The following is a 23,295-nucleotide window of genomic DNA, read 5'->3' as shown; positions in this document are numbered from 1 at the left end:
TAAAAATGAACACCTGAATGAAAGAGTTATTATACCAAAGATAATTTTTTTTAAATGCTAAATGTATAGTGATTTTGAAATCTTAACCTAAGACAATTTGATACATTGCGAAAAAAATTTAAAAATCAAATATCAAATTGACACGCAGTGTAGGTGAGCTCAACCAATTGTAATGAAAACTTAAAGACCGACCATGAAATTAACACATTGTGGAGCAGACTCGATTCATTATAACAAAAAAATTAAAGTCAGCTATCAAATTGCACATAATGGGATCGGGTTGCTAGACAAGCATTGACACATACCCTACAATATATATATATATATATACACATAAGAAAACAAAAATTCAAATTTAAAAAAAAAAATTAAAAAATCAATCAATCAGTCAATCAAATATTGAAAAAAATAAATAAAATAACAAGTAAAAAAAAAAAAAAAAAACATGACGAAAAAAATCAAATATAAAAAATATATAGTAATGACATTAAAAAAAAAAAACTATAAAATGTAAAAAAAATTAACCATACCATGTATATATATATGTGTGTGTGTGTATATATATATATATATATATATATATTACAAAAATAAAATACATCATTAACAAAAAAATTAAAAACTTCCATATATATATATATATATATATATATATATATCCCGGCGACCGTGAAGCCCAATTGGCCAGAGGTGGAAAGGGGTCAATTCATGAAGAAACAAAAAAAATAAAAATAAATAAATAAAACAAAATATATATATATATATATATATATGAAAATTAAAAGAAAAAAAAAACGACCATTTTTTAAGTTTAAAAAATAAAAATAAAAACAAATAAATAAAATATTCTAAAAAATGTTAAATAATTATCAAAAAAATTAAAATATTAAAAAAAAAAATTATATTTTAAAATTTAAATTATAAAAAAATTAAAATTTAAAATTAAAATAAAAAATTATATATATATATATATATATATAAACAATAAACAATTAAAAAAATAAAAAACAATTGCAAAATTTCACAACCTCGCCTTCCTCCCCTCTCCCTTCCCCCACGCGGCCACCACCGTCGACCCTCCCCCTCTCTCCGCTCCCCTCTCACCTCCTCCACCCAGCCCCCACTGCACCCTCTCCGCTAAGGGAGGCCGGCGCAACCCTCCCCCGCCCACCCGGGCCCCCAGCCAACAACCTCCTAGGCGCTGGCTAGGGGCCCGGGTAGGGAGGGGAGGGGGGTGAGGAGGAGCGGAGGGGGGTGATGGAAGGGGTTGCAGAGGGGGCCGGGTGCCGTAGGGGAGAAGGGAGGGGAGGCAAGGGGTGGTCCAAGGATGGGTGAGGGAGGAGAAGGGAAGGGAAGGGAGCGGGTGTGTGAGGGAGGAGAGAGGGGAGAGGGGAGGGAGGAGAGAGGGAAGGGCCGAGAGTGGGGAGGCGAGGGGGGTGAGGGAAGAGGCTGAGGGGAAGGGGGTGCGGGAGGAGAGAGGGAAGAGGTTGGGAGGGGGGTGAGATAGGGCGGAAAGCAGAATGTTTTTTGAATGTGTTTTTTTTTATTTTTATATTGTAAAAAAAAAATTGTTTGATTAAATTGGTTTTTTTTAATTGTTTTATTTTAAAAATAGTAATAATAATTGTTTTTTAAATTGTTTTTATTTTTTAAATTGTTTTTCTTAAATGTTTTTTTTTAAATTGTTTTTTCTTGATTTTTTTTTAATTGTTTTTAATTTTTAATTGTTTTGAATTTCTTTTAACGTTTGTTTTTTGTTTTTTTTGTAATGAGGTTTTTTATTATTATTTTTTTCAACTTAAAAAAAAAAATGTTTTTAGAATTTTTTTGTGAATCAATTTGTTTTTCTTTAAATTATATATATATATATATATAAATATTCAAATTTTTTATTCAATTTTTTTTATTTTTACTAGTTTTTTTTTGTTTCTTTTTAACATCTTTATAGGTTTTTTTTTTCCTTTTTTATATATATATTTTGTATTTGATTTATTTTTGTCATGTTTTTTTATTTTTATTTTTATCTTTTATTACTAACATGTTTTATGTTTTTTTAATTTTTTTATCATGTTTTTTTATTTTTATGTTTTTCTTATTTTTGTGATGTTTTTTTTAATTTTTTAATTTTAATTTTTATGTTCTATTTTTATTTTTTTTACACAACCGGTTATGGGATTTCATTAGATTTTTGGCTTAAAGCCACAATTCAGTTTACAGATAATGGCGCTGGTTTCTGAGCACCTTTCCACCAAGAGGATCAAAGCGCATACGCTTATGAATCGTCTTTTCTTACATTTTACAATGAGTTCTATTTCTATTATTTGCCCAAGCTTGTGAATGCAAACAAATTGCTTCAATAAAATGCAGTAAAACATGGAAGATTAAGGAATTGGGTCCCATGAAATTTCTTTGTCTCTGAGAATAGTCCCAGCAGGTAACTGGACTACCTTGTTTGCTTCAATGTTTGCCTCTTTGTTATTTATTCTCAGCACATGGAAGAATTCCAATTTCAAGGGCTTTGCCATTTCTTTGACTCTTTTGATCATCCTTGCAAGATGCATATCTGTTGGGGTAGAGTTTGTCGCCATTGTTTTGATGTTGACCTGCAAACCGCCAAAAACCTTAGCCTCCTTAAGTCCCAACTCTTTAAGCAGCTTGATCCCTTGGAGAAGGGCCAGTGCTTCAGCTTGCATGCTAGAGGAGTGACCCAGTCCCCAAGCATATCTGTGAGTAGGAGTTTCTTCTGTATTTATTATGAGCCCTCCCGCGCCAGCAATTCCTGGATTTCCCTTAGCTGCCCCGTCAAAGAAGAGAGAGGGAATTGTTTGCTTGGAAATCCAGGACTGAAAGTCCTCTTCATTTTTTCTGATTTGCCATTCTTTGGGAGAAACGGGGATGGTGGTCGATTTTTGGAATTGGAGACTGAGTGCAGCACCCAACTCAATGTCTTGCTGGCATAGGTTTGAATCATCCATTCTTTCTCTCAGGCATTCATTTAGCTGACATTTTACTGTGTTTGCAACAAGTCTAAAATCCTGCTCTTTGTTTCTGAATATCCTTCTATTCCTCTCTAACCAAATCTGCCAACTAATGAATTTGGGAAGAGCAGTCCAAGCTGCTATGATTAGATTGTTTTTTGGGATTGGACCTGGGTATCTGGCCAGCCATCCAGCAAATAGATCTGGGATGGAGCAGGGGAGGATGAAGTTGAATTTCCAAGCTCCTAGGAGCTCTTGCCATATAAGGGCTGCAAATCTGCACTCCAGCATGAGATGAAGGGTGGTTTCAGTCTTGTCTTTACATAACATGCATCTTGAAGGACCAAAAAAACCCCTCTTCTGCAACCTATCATCCGTAACAATTTTTTTGTGGCAGAGCAGCCAACAAAAATGATCAATTTTTGAGATGGTGGGGAATTTCCATATCCCTATCCAAGGAGCAAGGTCTGGCTGAACGTAAGGCCTTTCTAAGCATTTATTGTACCCCTATGCCACTGAGTATTCTTCACATTGCAAACCCTAACCTCGGGCATCTTTCCTCCGAGCGTGGATGGGAGCCAGCTCGTGCAGGAGGTTATAGAGAACTGCGCAATCGCTTTGGAGAGTAGGAGGGACCGGGAGCTACTTCCAGCCTATCCAGCGATCACCGCTCCAGCACGATATATCCCACAGCATGTTGATATGGGCGTCTGTCATCCACTTCCGCAGTGCGTGCATGGAATTCGATTCAGCCAGCGAGAGCCTGTTCATGATGCAGTCTTCCCAAAGATTAATATATTTGTCATTCCCAGGGATCCAGAAGGCCTGCGAATTCACCAAAGGAACTGCTTTGTTGCTAAGGTTGCTGAAGGGGGATCTGAGGTGGGATTTGGGCTTATCCAAGCAGCGAAGTCGCCTTCCTCTGAAGTATTTTTTCCATAATGCTAAATGTGCCCAGCCTAGATTGGGAGCTATAATTCTCCAAATCAGTTTCGCTCCCATGGCTAAGTTTTGAGCACAGAGGTTTTTGAAATTCAATCCTCCCTCCTGAAGTGGCTTGGAAACAATTTCCCAGTTGACAAGTGGGATTTTCTTTTCATTTTGCTTACCTCCCTTCCAGAAAAAAATTCTAATAAGATCCTCCATCTTCTTGAGGATACCCACAGGTGCTAAGAGGACAGAAAATTGGAGTAGAGGAAGACTACTGAGAACTGCTTTGATGAGAACTACTTTGCCTGCAATATTGAGCCAGGAGGATCCCCAGGCCTGCATTTTTGCTTTGAATTTCTCTAGCTGAGGGTTCCAATCTTTGCTCAAGGCCCTCTTGAGGAAGATAGGAAGGCCAAGATATTTGAAAGAGGTCCAATTTGAAGAGGCTGCAAAGCCTAGACATCTGGAAATGGAGTTTGAGGAAGAGGGAGAGATATTCCAGCAATAAATATGGCATTTGCCATTATTTAATTTGCTACCCAAGACTTCACAGAAATCATCCAGCACTTCTTTAAATCTGGCAGCTGAAAGTGAAGTTGCAGCCCCCAGCAACAAGGTGTCATCAGCGAAGAGGGCGTGATTGATGTTTTTAACCCCTCTTGCTATGCTAAGCCCAACTATCTCTTGGTCTTGTTGTTTCTTGTCTAGATAAAAGCTGAGAACAGAAGCCTGCAGCACAAAGAGGAGGGGTGAGAGGGGGCACCCCTGCCTCAGCCCTCTAGAGGCTTTGAAGAAATCTGCAGCCCTACCATTTACCAGGGGAGCAATCCAGGGCTCCGAAATACAAGCCCGAATCCAGTTTATAATTTTTAGTCCAAACCCCATCTTGTGCAGAACATCTATCAAAAAACTATGCCTAACTTGATCAAATGCATTTGCTAGGTCGAGTTTGATGACCATACCTTTTTCTTTTCGATGCAGGCTGGAGTGGATCGCCTCTTGGACCAAAATGAAGTTGTCCACTATCTGTCTGCCATGAATGAATCCTCCTTGGTTCTCCGGGATGATTTTGGGGAGAATATTCCTCAATCTGTTCGCTATAACTTTGGTTATCACTTTGTATCCAATGTTGCATAAGGAGATCGGGCGGAATCTGTTGAAGGAGTTTGCTCCTTTTTCCTTGGGGATAAGAGCGAGGAATGTTGAATTTGTGCAACCTCCAATTTTTTGGAAATCTTGGGATTTTAGGATCATTTTAAGGAACTCCTTCTCCACAATCTGCCAACAGGTCTGGAGAAATCTGGCTGTGAAACCGTCCGGTCCCGGTGCTTTGTCGGGGTCCATATCAAAGAGGGCGTCCCTGACTTCATTTTTGTTGATTTTAGCTTCTAATAGTTGATTCATTCTAGCAGTGATAAGGTGGGGAACTGCATCCAGGAGTTTAGAGCTTTGACCAGCCTCCATTCCCTCACTATACAGATTCTTAAAATGTTCGATAGCTGCCTTTTTGATGCTGGTAAAATCATTTAGGGTGCAGTTCTCTTCTTTAATTTCAGAGATGGAGTTACTGCATTTCCTGGCTTGAGCTTGTTTATGAAAAAAGGAGGAGTTTCTATCTCCTACTTTGAGCCAAAGACTCCTGGATTTAAGCCTCCAGAATTCTTCCTCGGCCAAGCAAGCCTTGTGTAGTTTCTGCTTAAGCTGCGTCTCCTTGTCCAGATCTTCTTTAGTGATTTCAGTTTCTTCTAGGTGAAGATGGTGCAGTTCTAAGGAGCTTTGTATTTTTTTCCTTTCAGTTGCAGGATTGGGCAAGGTTTTGGCCTAGCTTTTCAGCATTGCTTTTACTCTTCTGAGTTTTTCTTCCCACACAAAAAAGGGGGAACCCTTGACTGGGTCTTTCCAACAGTCCCTAACCTTTTGCATGAAATCTTCCTCTTTGATCCATAGGGGACTGAATCTGAAAGGGATAGGGCCCAGGTCCTTGGGAGCCAGCAGCTCAAGTCTGACGGGCTTGTGATCCGATACACTGCTATGGAGGATGTGCATTCTAGCCTCTAGACCGAGAAGAAGAAAGGAGCTTTGAACAAAAAATATATCTAGTCTTGCAGCTATATGGCCAGGACCCACTCTCTTATTTAACCAAGTGTACTTACCAGTAGAAGGCTTGATGTCTAGCAGGTCCCAGTCCTGCATGAGATTCTCCGCCCATTCCCTTGTTGGATCCCTTACAATGCTACCTCCTCTTTTTTCTGATGAGAGAAGGGTGAGATTGAGGTCTCCAACGATCATGATATTTTCCAGATTCTCTAGGTCTGCCAGACTTTTTATGGAGTCCCAGCAAATCTTTTTCTCCGCTGCATTATTATGAACATACACATTTATAAGAATAATTTCGGCGTAATCACATGTAGAAAACCTTTGTCGACACGTTTCAAACCAACTAGTGTGGTTCATCGTCAGGACAAGTTGAGGAGTTAGATCATGGTTGCAAATTAAATAGGGAGAGTAGATCCTCCAAACGGCTAGGTTGACTAGGTTGACCATCAACGGTTAAATAGAAAAACGGCTAGATAATATTATAAAGTTAAAAAATAAAAATAATATTATAATTATAGTAATTAAATTATTATATATTCGAATGTAATACCATTTTATTTTAGTCAAAAGTAATAAAAACTAATATTATAATTATAGTAATTAAATTTTCTCCCTAATAAATAATTAAAAATATTATAATATATTATATATTCGAAAGTAATTCCATTTTATTTTATTCATATATTATTCTTTGGTTATTAATAAATTTAATTCCTTATATACTAGGGATAAGTAAAGGGGGTTTTTTAGAAAGTTTTTCTTTGGTTATTAAATTAATTTATTAATTCCCTAGGGACAAGAATGTTATTCTGTTTTATTATATATTATTCTATGGTTGTTAAATTAACTTATTTAATTAATTATTTAAATCACCAGGATAGGTAAAGGAGTTTTTTTTAGGATTGATTAAGTGGAAATAATAAACTATTAATGAATATTGGTTAAATTTTTATTTATTTATTTATTATGGTTGTTAAATTAACTTATTTAATTAATTATTTAAATCACTAGGGATAAGTAAAGGGGGTTTTTTTAATAAAATTGATTTAATGGAAAAAATAAACTATTAATGAATATGGTTAAATTTTTATTTATTTATCCTTTAGGAAAAATAAATAGAATGAGTGACACATTAAAAAAAAAAACAAGAAGGTCAAGAACAAGACCAATAGTAAACCACGGAGCCAAAGGAGAAACCCTAGGAGGAAGGAAAAGACATGGCTGAAAGGAGAAGGATCTGGGAAATTAAGGGGAAACATCGAAAGCTCGAAAAGGTTAAAGGTGGGGGGGGGAAGGAAAAGCAAGACTAAGAAGAAAGGGCAGGGATCCAGCAGCTACTGATCTTCCAGCCGTCATCTCTATTGAGATTGTTAGGCCTTCTTTCAATTTCAATAGCTTCCCTGAATTTACGGTGATGGAACTGCACAACCCTGGCAATAACCTTGGCCTCCTCGATACAGACCTGATGCTTGGTCTTTTTTGCATGCTCTGCTAATGCTAAAGACTTGGTTCTCCCATGTCTTAGGTCAGCTGCATGCTCGTTGATCCTCTGATGGATGGAGCGCCCTGTTTCCCCGATATAGGGGGTCCCACAAGAACAAGGGATCAAGTAGACACCCTTCATGTCTTTAGGGTCAATGGGATCTTTCACCGATCGAAGGGATTTACGAATGGTGTTGAGGGGCCTAAAGGTTGAGGGAATATCATACTTCTTAAGGATCCAAGCAATCTTGTCTGTGGTTCCCTAGACATAGGGAAGATGGACACCTAGCAGGCGTTCTCTAGGTTCTTTCTTAATTAACGAATTTTTAGAGGCTTTAAGGAAAACCTTCTAACCTAGGCCCCTACTATAGCCATTTTCCACAAAGACATTAAGGAGATGGGATTTCTCCTTGTCGAGCTCTCATTGTCAGAAATCCTGAGGGCACGAGTAGCGAACCCCTAAGACCCAAAATGAAGCCCATCATGCCCCAAAAGAAAATTTATAATGGTCAAAGGAAATTCAATTGGATAAAAGAGAACTATTATTATTTTGATCATTTAGAAATAAATATTTAACTGTGAATAAATTAAATTTGAGGTTTCCCTCTAAAATAATCAGTCAACTTCACAAATTATTAATGGTTGTCTCTTAAACAAAGGATCTCATTGACCCCAAAAGGGACCCCATTGATTAATATAAATAAGCCTCCATTGATGCTCATGAAGAATCATCAAATAACCTTAGAAGTTCGATATATAGTTTTTTGAGGTTTAAATATTTCGAGGTGGTTCACTCCAAACTTTGTGGTTTGACATTCTTCTCCATGGTTCATAATGTTGGCTCACATGTTCTGTTGATGCTCACTCTAAATCAAAGGCTCGGTTCTAACTCGTATCAATTTGTGGCAATTACAGTGGCTCGTTCTTAAGGTGATAGTGCATCAATTTGTGGTAGCATAACTTACAGTGGTTTGACATTAAGCACGACATCACATAATTCTAGTGACTCGACTTCATTATCTATGGAACACAATCCTTAGTGGCTCGATTAATTATCTATGGGACACAATTCTCAATGGCTTGATTAATTATCTATGGGACTTAATTCTCAATGGTTTTATTAATTATCTATGGAATGCAATTGTTAGTGGCTCGACTGAATCTTTGTGGAACACAATCTTTCTTTCAGTGGCTCAGTAATTCTCTATAGAGGATCGATGATTCCGTGGCTCACATTTACAGTAAGTCTTTGATCATACTCACTCTCTATTGGCTCGCCTTATTGTGTGAATTTGATGACAATTGATATGATGAGCAGTAACAAAGATGCATGGATGATATATGCTTTTTGTGACATGATGATGTCTATATCATATAACGCTTTTGTATTTGGTTTTATCTTATACATCAGTAATACAACGACTTTGATATGACAATGAGACCATAATAATGCATATAACAAAACCCTAATTTATGACAATGATCTTGTAGTAAAGCAACGAAAATAACCCTCGCATTACAGTGGCCTTAACATAACAATGAATTTGTTGTACGACAATGGTCGTATCGTTGTAAGGACAATGCCCTAGTTGACAGTGTGACAGTGCTCTCAGAATAATAATAGTGATAGTATGACCTTGACAATATCTTTGATATATGACCTTGATGACAGTATGTGACAAAAATCCACATGGCATAGGACCCCAGTGTATCACTTTCCTAGTATAACAGTGACCCTAGTGATCTTACTCCTATAATGCATGATACAATGATCTATGATGAAAGTACTCTTACTCTTGTGATACATATGACATTGCTATTCTATGATACAGATGGCATATATTTTCTATGGTACATATGATCATGATCATGCTATGATTCATGAGGTAGTGACCTCTCTCTTATACAATTACAGTATCCTTAGAGAACACACTTACTCCGTGATAGATGATGACAATGAATCGTGTTGATGTTTATTTATGATGCCACTCTAGACAATAATGTGACAAAAAAATCTCTCTCTCAGACTTATTTGGTTTAGTTCACAAACGACGTTGTGAACTAACTTCGGTTGGCCCTGGGAGGCTTGATGTAGTTGATGAATCTTGTTATGGATGTACTTTGTATCTCAGATGAACGTTTGATGAATATCTAATAGAAGAAGAATCTAGTTGGGTTTCCCCCCTTGTGCGGTTTTTCCATGGTCTCTGACCCAAATCATGGTGTCTCTATTGTGCATCCAATATTTATTGTTCTCTCTACATAATTGCTAATTTTGATAGTTATGGGGTAAATATAATAAATAGATGTTGAAAATGTTTAAATGCAACTACATACAACAAAGAACAATGTATTCCTAAGGAAAATCAACATAATTCTCTTTTTTTATAGGCTCGAACCATGCTTATGTTGAAATTTTGGCCCCTGACTCTCTCTACTAGGGTTTCTTGCCCCCATTTCAACCACTTTTCTCATCATAACTTCCTCTCCCAGCACTAGTTTTAGTTTCACACGATTCCCATTTCTCTTTACACAACCATTTCTCCTCTTCTGGCTAGTTGACTTTTCTCCCAAGGAATTGGGGTCATCTACCTTTCCTTTAAGTCTTTCTTTTCTGGATGCTCCCTACTAAAAATTGTCCTTCGACTCTTTTTGCACCCAAAATATCATTTATGAAGCTCCTAGTAGTTGGGTGTAGGACTTATGCAGGAAGATTCGAGCTGCCAAAATGTTGAGAGGGTTGTACAATGGAGGGAAACCCTTTTGCCAAAATACCTTTATATTGCAAAACAAAACCCAAGATAAGAGAACTGTCTAACAAACTAATATAAAAAATACCTCCCTGGCCCACTAGCGAGGGAGAAGGTTCATTCTAATGAAAATATGGGAATAAAGGAGGGGGTGTAGTAGAGAAAAACCCTGCAAGACCTGCAGAGGAATGGGTCCAAACCTCAACTCTTGCTATCATATCTTGGATAAACCCCAGGCTAGGTTCAACCACCAGAGACCCTCCTACCTGTGAGCCTCCTTCCTGGAACCAAACCTCACCCATCTTTGGATTTGTAAACCAGACTTATGAAGCCATAGTTAAACTCTCCATGTCCACATAGTTGGTCCTTGTTGAAATAGGCATTAATTATTTGATTGATTACTCATATTTGATCCTCCTCATCATCCTCTAACTCGTAGTCAATGAGCTCTTCATCCTCCATGTTTTCCTTTCATGCCAAATCTACTGTGGACCCAAACCTCTCGTCCCCAGGCTCACACATGAAAACCCCAGCTCCTACACATTCCTCGATTTGAGGATCGCCTCACCATCTCAAGGTGGAAAAACTTATCATAACTCAATTATTAATTAATAGGAAGAATAACCATTACTTACTACTATCCATAATTGCAACCTAACTTGTCACTATTGTTAAAAAAAAAAAACTATACTGCTTAAAATAATCCAATAATAATTCATAAAGAAATAAATTCTTACTTGTACCAAATATCTTTAAAACTTAAATATTTATCTATTATTTTTTTGTAAAAAGAAAAAACTAATCCTTTACTAGGGGAGAGATGTCTAATGTTGTGCAAGGACCAGTAGTTGTTATAGTACTGGTCCCCCCAAGCCACCAGAAATTGAGAGATGTGCAACCACCTTTTAAACAAAAATATATAACATTAAGTGCAAATATATTTTAATTTATGTCTAAATTTTCCCAAAATACAGATTGGGCCCACAATTGTCCATAAATAATATTTTAAATATCAAGAGTAAAAACTTCTTGTCCAAAATATAAAAGAAATAAAACTATAAATCCTTCCAAAATGGTCTATTCTAGAAGTACAAAGTACCCATCACTTCAACCCCACTGAACTGAACTGAAGCTATGTATCCCAAATGCACATTCATACTTGCACATATAAATAGTTGATTTATGTCAGCCATAATTGTTGTGTTATTCAACAATTCAACCCATTGTGTTCAATAAATGACACCCAACCCATTAAATTTCTCATTAAAATATATCATATCAAAGCACATGGATCAACCATAACAAATTCCCAACCATTGGATCACATCCAAATTAATCCAGATCACACATTCAAAATTAATTGATTGCAATCCATGTCAATCCTTGCTACCAATCAAATTCAAGTGCAAAAAACTATAAAAGAAGTTCAACCCTTGTTGAAGTTGCATTTGTAACATTCAAACTATTCACCAGCATTAGAGACATACCATCATAGGACATTTCAAAGTATATTCAGGTTATGAATTTCAGGCTATTTATTTCAGTTTTTGCACAGTTTGTTTCCCATATAGACTATATCATAATTTATTTAAATGATGGAACTTAAATAAATTTTCCAATATTTTGATTATGTAAACTAGAGACTATAGTGTAACGAATGGTCTATGCATTTCAACATTTTGATCGACACTTTTCTTTTGCTTCAAAACATAAAAGGATGTCTTAATAATACCAAGAACTAACACAGCCACTGCAACAACAATGTTGATGATTGCACCTAAGATTAAACTATTTGGATTTGAATTTTCTACAACTAGCCACACAAACTAGTTATTTTCATTCTAAATCTTGTTAGATCATTTTGATTGGCTATAGATAAAAGCCAAGAGTATGCAATTTAGGTGTCATTGGCATACGAGGAGGGTATGGAACTCCAATGAAAATATAGGCCCTGGATTCTTTAAGAGGCTTATAGATTTGATTACTGAGGTTGGAACTAATGTTCAAAATTTGTGAGTATTCAAAGCACATCAAATCATATTTAGAAAAACTAAACCGACATATAGAGATAATTAGCATTGTCAAAAATCAAGGCAACACAAATACAATATGGACATGGAGAGATTCAACTGAACATTTTGTTCCATCCTATGGAATCTTTACTTATTTCTTATATCCCAAAATGAGGGGGCTCTAAACTACAATTGGCCCTAATAATGTCGTTGGCATTAACAAGTACAAATATTGACCATACAAAAGGTGATATTATCCTTTGTAGAGGGTGTCCAAAATTTTATGCTTGTATAAAGCTTGAAAAAGACACCTCAAAAAAGACCAGCTTTACAAAACATGAGAAGACCTGAAGTTAATAAAGGGCATTCCTACTCATTGTTTTCTTCAACACTTGAACTAATAGACATTCTGATTTTGGAGGTGGTTGACTGAGGGCTCCTAGATAAATTTGAAACATGTTGATGCAGAACACAAAACTTAGCCTCTTGAGTTTTCAATTTGTCTCTTTTGTTGCATCAAAGATCCCATTATACTTGCAATCCCACTCCTATGATTTTCCTCATAAGTGTGATTTTCTCCTGTTGTAGTGAAAATGGAGGTCATGTTATTTGCAAAAAAAACCTCGTCCTAATTCAAGGCATTCCAAATTCTAAAGAAAACTACCAAGAATCCACTAATTTAAGTCATCCTCTATATTATCCTTAGTGAACCACACCTACACTGCCAATTTGAAACCAGAGAACACAGAGGAACAATTGCAAAATTGACAAATCTACTCACCTTTTCAGCTTGCAAACCCATGAAACACTCCAATAATTCATTGAACATGGATTGGGGAGATATGATTCTCGGATTACCACCTCTAAGGATATAACACTAGAAATGAATTGAGGGTGTCTATAGCTTGGGGTTACAATAAAACTGAATTGATAGAGCTGCTATGCATAAAGGTTGAATTGTGCAATGGTATAGAGGTTGTAATGTCCTTTGAATTCTAGCCTTACATCTTAAATTCAATGGGCCACTTAGCTTGGTCACATGATGGCATTTGTAACATTAGATTAGGAATTAACAAAATTTATTAAGCAACCAAGGAGAAGGATACCCCTTTTATCCTCAATGTTCCACAACCTAGGCATGATACTTTATTGGCCAAACACTTAGCTTGATTGATTCCTTTCTCTAAGACTTGGAAAAGTGTATGGATTCAAAGTGGTTGACTACTTCTTATATTCGCCAAGTAATACTTTCTATATTTCCATTAGACAAAGAAGATTAGTGCGTGGGTCTAATTATTATTGTTAAATATACAATGGCAATTAACTCTCTTATCTTCCTTGGGTCAAGAACCTTTAGCCCTTGATATAAAACAAATGCCTTTGCCTGATTATTGGTTGCCTTTTCTAGTCCCCATTCAAAACAAACTTTTTGAAAATGATCCTCCTACACCTACCATCGACCTGTTTTTCCTTTTGGGGCCCCATCTAAAAACATAGAATTTTTTCTATGAGAAAGTTGTTAACCTTGGAACACCTCCTCTACCACCTCTAGATGAATTTGCCAATTCTACCATTATTTAAGGTTTGAGTTGATGATTTTAGGCTAAGAGGCATGTAGAAAATTGTAGACCCAACAAGGTTTCAATTTTAGGAATCATGTCAATTTAATGCCCAACCCAACATAGATTTATGTTGTTATTTTTAAACATGAATATTTGATATAGCATGAAACGCAACCATTCCCACAATAGGAGAATCACTAACCATTAGAAAGAAATCGATTGAGTTTTGCATTTGTAAAGTCAGTGTTCATGGATATGAGGCTCAACATTTTAAAAGGAAATTAGCAACTCAATAAAACCTTTACTAAGGCAAGCCTAGAGCTTCCTTCATGCCTAGAATTTCTATTGAGTTGTTAAATTCCTTTAGCAAGGCAAGCCTACAACTTCCTTCATGCCTGGAGATTGTTACCTATAGTAATAACAATATTGGCAAACCAAGAACCATTACCACAATACGAGAATCACTAACCATTAAAAAAAAAATTGATTGATTGAGTTTTATGTTGGTAAAGTCAGTGTTCATGGACATGAGGCTGAACAATTTAAGTCATAAAACAATTTATAAAAAAAAACTAGACCAGATCAACATCTTAACCAGAAAATGAACCAGTTGTCACTTGTTTTATTTAAAATTCCTCCAACGTCTACATCATTTTATTATAACACATAAAACATTTTATCCAAAACATTTATTCATATAATGAAAGATATATAACCAACTATAGGTCAATTTCAACACATTGGCAGTAATTTTCCAAGCGCAAATACAAGCATGGTATTTTAAGTGGAAAAACAAGTTATCAAAAAAACAATCACTGATATAGTTGAATACATGCAACAAATTCCTTTTGTATATTTTATTTTTCAAGGATAATGTCAAAAAGGCATATGTATGAAAAATTGTTAAGTTGTTTCTTTTTTTTTATCGTGAATTGTTGTAGGAAGCGAAATTACTAATAGCCTGTAGGAAAGTAGAATTTCAATTACTGTTAACTAAATGAATGCAATAAATTTGCAGGTAATTACATCTATGTCAAAAGTTAGTTATGTTACTTGTACAAGGAGAAGTGGCAGGTGAGTGACTAGGGGTGCCTAGCTGCGATGCCCTTCATCATATGAGGATGGAACATGTGATGTGAATGTCAACAATGCTCCCAACACTGTTGTTGAGGATGGCCATGTGGTAGAGGTTGATGTTGTCCCACCATCAACCACAGAGCCACCATCAACCATAGTCCAAGGGGAAAGTTCAACTAAGAAGGTCATCGCTATAAGAGGTTGAAAAAAAAAGTCATGTTAGCTGCAATTGATGACATAGAGTTTAATGGATATTTAGTTCGAGCATCTGCTAAAAACACATGGTATTCCTCCCTCATTAATACACTATTGGATAAATGGGTTTGCATACAAAATGTAGAGGGCCTCTTACAGTTATGACTGAAGAGGAGGAGGCCAAGGTGGTTGAGTGGTGTAAGGAGATGGCCCAATTGGGACATGGAATAGAGTTGATACAACTAAAATCCACAGTTGCTCGAATTTGTCAGGGGAGGCCAAATCCATTCAAAGATGGGTTTCTAGGTAAATAATGGTGGTTCGGGTTTAAAAAAGTATATCTAGACCTTGTATTGCATACAACTGAGGGCCTTGATAGAGACAGAGCTTTAAATATACGCCCTGCAATTGTGTCTAAGTTTTATGACACTCTTTCTAGTGCATACAATAAGTATTCTTATGTTGTAGACCATATATGGAACTGTGACGAAATAGGTTTGAAGGCATGAAGGAATTGTGGCATGCGGGTAACTGCCAAGAAAGGGAGTTGAAATGTGCCAAATATTTTGCGTAAGAGTAGGGAGTGGATAACTATTCTATGTTGTGTCAATGTAATTGGCGCTTCAATCCCAATGTTTTATCTATTTAAAGGTAAAAATCAACTGGAAAAACTATATAAAAAATTGTGAAACAGGTGCATCCATGGTTGCACATCCCCATGCATGGATGACTAAGGAATTTTTCTAAATTTCCTATTTCACTTTGCTGCATCTATTCCAAGTGTCGTCTCACATGAGAACATACACTTATTGATTTTAGATGGTCATGGGAGCCACATTGTTGTGCAAATAATTAAGGAGGCAAAAAAGCTGGCATTTACCTGTTAACATTACCTACTCATACTAGTCATAGATTGCAACCCCTTAATGTCAGTGTGTTTGGCCCTTTGAAAAACTACTTCAAGTCAGAAAGAGTTGCATGGATGGAAAAGAATCCAGGGGTTGAGGTGAAAAGGTTTGAGCTAGCAGAGTTTGGAAGTAAAGCCTTTAAAAGGGCTCTCACACTATCAAATATCAAGGCATGCTTTAGGAGGTCTAGTATATGGCCACTGAACTATGATGCTCTTATGCATGATATTGGTTGTAACCAGGCATTTCATGTAAATGGTCAAGAAGAAAAGCATGTCCAAGCATATGTTGAAATGCAAGAAGAAATGGATGAATAAGAAAATGCAGTTGTAGCTGATAATATAATTTCCCTCTCTCAAGGAAACTTATATGGTGATGATGATGAACAGGTAAGTGGAACACAATACAATCACGAACCAAATGGTAGTAACATGGAGGTTGTTCTACCAACTGAAGCACATGGAACTTCAACTATTGATATTCTTAATGACTCCGTTTATCATGCAACTGACAATGATAATGTGGTTGAAAAATACATTGTTGGTATTTCACTAGGAAGCAACAATGACCAATTGACATTTACAAGCCAAGTAACCCCATCACCATGGCTGGCAGAAGCCATGATGAATATAAACAAACATGGTATCTCAAGAATGAATGAAGAAAGCATGAACATACCTTCACAACTAGCAGAATTGAACAATGAAATTGTTCATTTTTTTTATGGACAATAGATCAATGGAAGAAGATAGTGCACATAATATGGAATCATATGAAGAGAACAATATAGTTCAATAAGTTGTCTCGAATATTGAAAAGCAAGTGTCAACCGATGACATGTAGGTGGCAGGGAATGAGAAGTTACTTGGTCGGTTCCTAAAGATGCCAGTAGAGACAATGTCAATGAAAAAAAAGCATGGAACATTAGGTAGTCTTCGTTTGGGCCGAATTTCACAGTTACTCACCTCAGAAGACTATATAGGCCTATTAGTTGAGTCTAAAAAAAGGAAATTTGACATTCAAAAAAAAAAAGGATTTAGCCAAGGAAAAGAAGGCAACAAGGATTATGCAACATAACTGTGAGCAGAGGAAAGGCTTGAAAGAGAGAAAGTAAGGCAAGAGAAGGACCATAAAAAACAAATGGAAAGGCAGGAAAAGGAAGCAAGAAAGGCTCAACAAATGCTTCAAAGAGAACAAGGGATGACAATTGACAATGATGCAAGCACAGTTAATGAAACCAGGATGATGTCAACCACATTGGACCAAATTGCAGATAATACACCATTATTCCAAGACCTCATAAACATTCAAGTGCCTCAATATCAGAATGGGGATTTACCCACTTGCTATATTCCTACCAATGCAGGTGTTAATCCTATGTATGCTTATCAGACACCTCCACTTAATGCAATGGTTAGTAGTGCAAGTGTGAGTTATGGGTACAAGGTGGAGATTTGATTCAATCATATGGCCGCAATGCAACACATCCTTATCAACCAATATTAGGTAGGCCAACCTACTTGGATTAAGCAGGGAACTCAAAAAGTTTGGGCATTGAAGATTCTGGAGGCCATCAACAATTTTGGTGTGATATGTTTTTTGTTGTAACCACATTATGATGTGGATTTTGGATGGATTGCCTCTTTTTCTTGTCACATGAGGATTTTGGCTTATAATCTATGTAGTTTTATTCCATATTGTTTGCAACATTGTAATCAAAAGCCATTTTAGAAGCAACATTCATAGTTTATTTGAATGGAGAAATCCTAACTGAGAATGAAAATGGAATTTTTGTTATGCCTTTACATACCAAATGATCCACAACATCACATTTTTCTTTAAGTTGTTAAATAAATGACAAACAAGGGATTAATGGAATCATGAACAACTTACTTTTTATAATTTGAAAACTCCATAAAATAGTGAACAATAATAGTAAACAATTTTGGTCGATGCAAACATCATGACTCCATTTATTTTGGTGGTCATTTTCAACCTCCTAATTTCTCCCTCACTATTACAAATTGAAAATGCATTCAATTCCATTTGACAATGCTTACAGGGGATAGCTATCCTTCCATTGTAATTGGGTTAATTATAAACATCGTGAGTTTATTAAATAAAAAAATTCCAAATTCCTTAATCAAACAAATTTACAGTTGTCTTGTTATGACCATAGAAGGAATTGTGAGGAAAATGCAGTGGATGACTGTAATAGCCCTAGTGAAAATTCCATGTAATAAAAGTTAATAAAGACAAAATAATAACCACAACTGATGGGACACTTAGTCCAAGTTGAATGTTGGGCAAAAGCATAGTGATGGGGATCACTTGTGGTTGTTTAATGGCTAAGGAAATTGGCAAAGGCAATGGCTAAGGCTTTGGAAAGGCAAAATGGAATTTTTGGCGCATTTATTTATGAAAATAATGGAAAATAGGAGAAAAGGGAAGTGAAAGGTCATAGGTTGCATGTGAGGAGGAAAATAATGGAAAATGAAGAAAATAGAGGCCTCGTTAATAAAAAGGCTTATATACGGTAAAGCCAAGAGGTGGATTGCTCTCCATTGGGCTTAGTAGTCCCGGGATGGGATGTACAATAAAGCCTGAAGAGTGGGTCTCAGTGTAGGGCCTAGTGATCCTTGGATCAAACTATGGATTACGGTAAAGCCTGAGAGACTAGGAGGCACTCAAATTCCTCACAGTGTAGGTGGAGAACACTTTTAGCATCCATGATTATTTTGTTCATTTTGGTTGGTTATGAGTCCCACATTCATGCTTGGAATATGGAACGAGGGTGATTAGTTGAAGAGAGATTTGGCTTAGCCAATCTATGGTCGGGTGGAACGTGGTAGTCCCATCCCCGGTTGGTTTTTACATTCATTAATAAGAAATTCATCCCTTTTTCATGTGTAAATGTACTCGTTTATATGTGCATTCTCTGGCTGATGTATTTATGGTATTTTTATTGTTATCATGTTGGTTATGTATATGTTTTATGGCAACGACTATGTATGGATCTCATCATGTTTTTACTTGTAAATGAATGGACAATGTATCTATGACCTAATAGATGATAATGCAACAAATGACATGAGGGAACAATGGTTCTTAGCGATTCTTAGATAAGTACGAGATCCCTATGCTTAAATATGTTGTTTACACTTGTAGATTACATGTTTGTGATATGTTTGATGAAATGTTTGTCATGGCTAGTAGGGGTATGGTTAAGGGCTTGTTCAAATAATTACTTTTGCATCATTGTTTCCCTGTTATTTTACTACTTTGAAGATGTCATTCCATCATGGTCAGTGACCTGGCTCTAGGCCTAAAAAAGTGGCTCAAGTCTTGAGGATGCTAACACAAAACTGGACAAAATAGTCCCTAAACATTGGCTTGCAGGCCTGTGAGAGTGTCCAGAAGTGCCTAGACACTGAAACGCCCATAGCATGAGAGCGTCCAGAGGTCAAGTGATCAAAAACTTTAGTGGGACCCAGGGACAAGTTGCCTGAAGTGTTAGCATGGTTCTTAGGGGTCCTATAGCTAATGTGGAAGTTTTGTATGTTGTGTTTCTATCGATTCCATTTCCTTAAGGTCACATAGGGGGTTGAATCTAATCACAGTAGCCTCTCGTCACATGTTTACCCCAGTTGGTCAACTACTTGGGTAGATGTGGGAGGAGGGTGTTACAGAGTGGTATCAGAACATGGTTCACCCCTCAGATTGGATGGGTTGTGTGTTGGTCATGCATGCATGTCAATTGCATGTGTGTCTCTTATGCTTGCATTCCATGTTCTTGTTGCATTTGCATGATGTTGATCATGGTTGTAGTGATGTTGTCATGTGGAAGTTGATGTTGTCATTGTGGAGTGCATCGTCATGAGTGTATGACTAGTTACATGTTGTTATATGTCGCTTACATGTATCATTTTGCATGTTTGGTTACATTCTCATATGTTTGGTTACATTCTTGTATGTTTGGTTACATGTATCATTCTTGTAGGTTTGGTTACAAGTATTGTTTGCTTATGCTTGATTACATGCATTCATGCATGTGTGTGGTTGATTACGCATTGCTTATGCATGTTGATGTTTGCATGTGGCCATGTGTATAATGGTGTAATGGTTGTTGTCATGCATGAGGTCATGGTATGTGTAGTCGATATGGTCATGCATTGATGACTGGATTCTAGCTAGAATGATGTTTATGTGTTGATGCACTTATTTGTATATGTCTATATGTTGTTATGATTATGTTATACATGTGTCACACTGATTTGGATGATCTTGCAAATGAGGTATCCTCCCCAAATTATACTAAGGTATGTTGGTTTATTATGATTTGGTTTATCTGACATAGTATGCCTTGCAGGAAAGAGATCAAATGGCTAGCAAGATGGTAGACTACAAAGACTCTCCCTATGAATTAGATGAGCAGTGTGGTGGGCACTCTTCTGATTTGGCAAACACATTGAGAAGCTTGAAGGAAGAGATAAGGAGTTGTAAGGCAGACAATGACAGGATCATATAGGCACAAGAGAAATAAGCAGAGGTTAATGCAATACTCCTTCAAATTTTTTCAGAACTGTAGCGACAAGGGCCACTTCAGATCAACCATGGACATGAGGACAAAACTAATGGGGCATATGGTAGTAGGTCTCCTGGTAGACACAGGTCAGATAGAGTTGACACGGTGAGAGATGGTAGGTTGTTGGACACTCCGGATAGGAGGGGTGATGAGTACAGGTACTATTCTAGTTCTGGTTCTGACAAGCATCATGATCGTCATCGTTATCATCCTTACAGGAGGAGTGATAGGGGATACTTTCCAGATGAATTTAAGAAAGCAAAGCCACCTACTTTTGATGGAGATGTGAAGAAGTTAGAAGATGTAGAGGCTTGGATACTTGGGATGAACAAATTCTTTGAGTTGCATGAGTACACAGATAACATGAAGGCCAAAATTGCTATCTTCAACTTGAAAGGTAAAGCAAACATTTGGTGGGTAGACGTGAAGCGGGTTAGATACATCAAGATGGATTACTTGAGTTGGCATGAGCTCAAGAGGCTTTTTAGGAAGAAATACTTGTCATAAAGGTACTATGACAGTAAGGCCAAAGAATTCTATGAGCTAAAGATGGGTTCAATGACAAATGAAGAGTACACGACCCAGTTTATGGAGTTGTTGAGGTATGTACCGTACCTTACAGATGAGAAGGCTAAAGTTCAACAATTTGTTAGTGGTTTGCCATTAGAATTTAGAGATCAGATTGAGTATGATGACCCTCGGTCACTTGAGGAAGTTATTTGGAAATCGAAGCATTGTTATGAACAATCAAAGTGTAAGAATGAATCTCAACAAGGATAGAAAGGAAAAGACAAAGGTAAAGGTAAATGACAACCTAAGAGAGAAAGGCCTCAAAATGTAGAGGAGAAAGAAAATGTGGCACCTCAAGATAAGTTTAACGGAGCTAGACAGGGACATGGATCACAACAACAACATAGAGGTAATGGTACTAGACGGTTGGAGTGTTGGATATGTGGTGAGGAACACCTTAGGAGAGATTGTCCGCAGAATTGAGATGGTAGGCCTATGATATACAGTGCACAGGAGGTGCATACTGTTGGGATGTGGGGCAGAGTATTCCTCGTATTTATGTAGCCGTGGATAACTGACATGCAGAGCATCGAGCATTTATCATTGAGATGGACGGTAAGATTTGTGATCAAGTTATTTCTATTTTGATTGACCCAGGATCTAATTATAGCTATGTTAGTCCCGACTTGGTCGATAAGTGTGGTTTGATTAAGGAATTACATGCATAATCTTGGTTAGTGCAGTTGGCTACAGGTACAAAGAAGTGAGTTCATCATTGGGTAAGAGCCTGTGCATTTGATTTGAATGGTATGCCTACTGCAACACATCTTAATGCATTACCGTTAGGATCATACAGTATGTTGTTGGGCATGGATTGGTTGTATCTTCGTAGGACCAAAGTGGATTGTTATGACAAAGCCATTGAGTGTGTTGATGAAAATGGGGAACCAAGAGTCTTACAAGGTAAGAAGAAAGCCACATTAGTTAGGATGGTGACAACTGTGCAGGCAAAGCGTAGTCACAAGAAAGGGTGCATGTTATTTGCAGTGCACATTTCTAGTAACAAGGGTGAGGAAGTTGAGGATGCAGATGTGTTGAGCAAGTACCCAATTCTATAACAGTTCTAGGATGTATTCCCTAAGGATATCTCAAAGTTTCCACCTCACAGGGAGGTACACTTTTCTATTGAGTTAGTGCCAGGGGCAGCTCCAACATCACAGGTACCTTACAGGATGAGCACACCAAACTTGGTTGAGTTGAAGTTGCAGTTAAAGGAATTGTTGGACAAGGGATGTATTAGGCTAAGTTTATCACCTTGGGGCACACCGATATTTTTTGTGAAAAAGAAAGATAATACTCTGAGATTGTGCATTGATTACAGGTAGTTGAACAAAGTGACCATCAAGAACATGTATCCATTACCGAGGATTGATGATTTGTTTGATCAACTGAAGGGAGCAACAATGTTTTCTAAGATAGACTTGAGGTCAGGATACCACCAAGTATGGGCATTATGAGTTTGTTGTAGTTCCATTCGGTTTGACTAATGCTCCAACTACATTTATGTGCTTGATGAATGATGTGTTGCGTCTATATTTGGATAAATTTGTTATTGTGGTCATTGATGATATATTGGTATATTCTAAAAATAAGGAAGAGCATGCTGAGCATTTAGCAACAGTGTTGAGGTTGTTGAGAGAGCATCAGTTGTATGCTAAACTCAGCAAGTACAACTTCTTTCAGATTGAGGTACACTACTTGGGACATGTTGTTACCAAGGAGGGCATTGTAGTAGATCCAGAAAAGATAAGGGCCACCATGGAGTGGGTAGCTCCCATGAATGTAGAAGAGGTGAGGTCTTTCATGGGATTGGTAGACTATTATAGGAGGTTCATCAAGAACTTGTCACATATTGCTTATCTTATCACATCATTGTAGAGGAAAGGTAAGAAGTTTAAATGGACGGAGGAGTGTGAGGCCAGTTTTGAGCAACTTAAGCAATTGTTGACACATGCTCCAATGTTAAGAATTGCAGATCCAGACAGAGAGTTTGTAGTATGCACATATGCTTGCAAGAGAAGACTTGTTGGGGTCCTTATGTAGGATGGATAGGTGGTGTTCTATGAGTCACAAAAATTGAATGAGCATGAGTAGAACTACCCAACGCATGATCTTGAGCTAGCAACGATCATACATGCATTGAAGATTT

The 23,295-nt window shown here is 37.0% G+C and overlaps 1 protein-coding gene across 1 annotated transcript; it reads right to left on the bottom strand.

The window, feature by feature from the left end:
- Positions 1–2,381: 2,381 nt before the first annotated feature.
- On the bottom strand, positions 2,382–2,975 carry LOC149177604 (uncharacterized). Its single transcript, XM_089421808.1, has one exon. The coding sequence runs from the start codon at positions 2,973–2,975 to the stop codon at positions 2,382–2,384; it is 594 nt and encodes a 197-aa protein (XP_089277934.1).
- Between the last annotated feature and the right edge of the window lie 20,320 nt (positions 2,976–23,295).

Source organism: Pinus tabuliformis, chromosome 4_1 (assembly GCF_031772625.1).
Source record: "Pinus tabuliformis cultivar Carrire ecotype Pingquan chromosome 4_1, CPIR1, whole genome shotgun sequence".
NCBI lineage: Eukaryota > Viridiplantae > Streptophyta > Pinopsida > Pinales > Pinaceae > Pinus > Pinus tabuliformis.
This window is presented reverse-complemented; position numbering and strand designations above follow the sequence as displayed.

Excerpts from the sequence above, each read along its gene's own strand:
- LOC149177604 (XM_089421808.1), bottom strand. The coding sequence starts at position 2,975 with ATGGATGATTCAAACCTATGCCAGCAAGACATTGAGTTGGGTGCTGCA.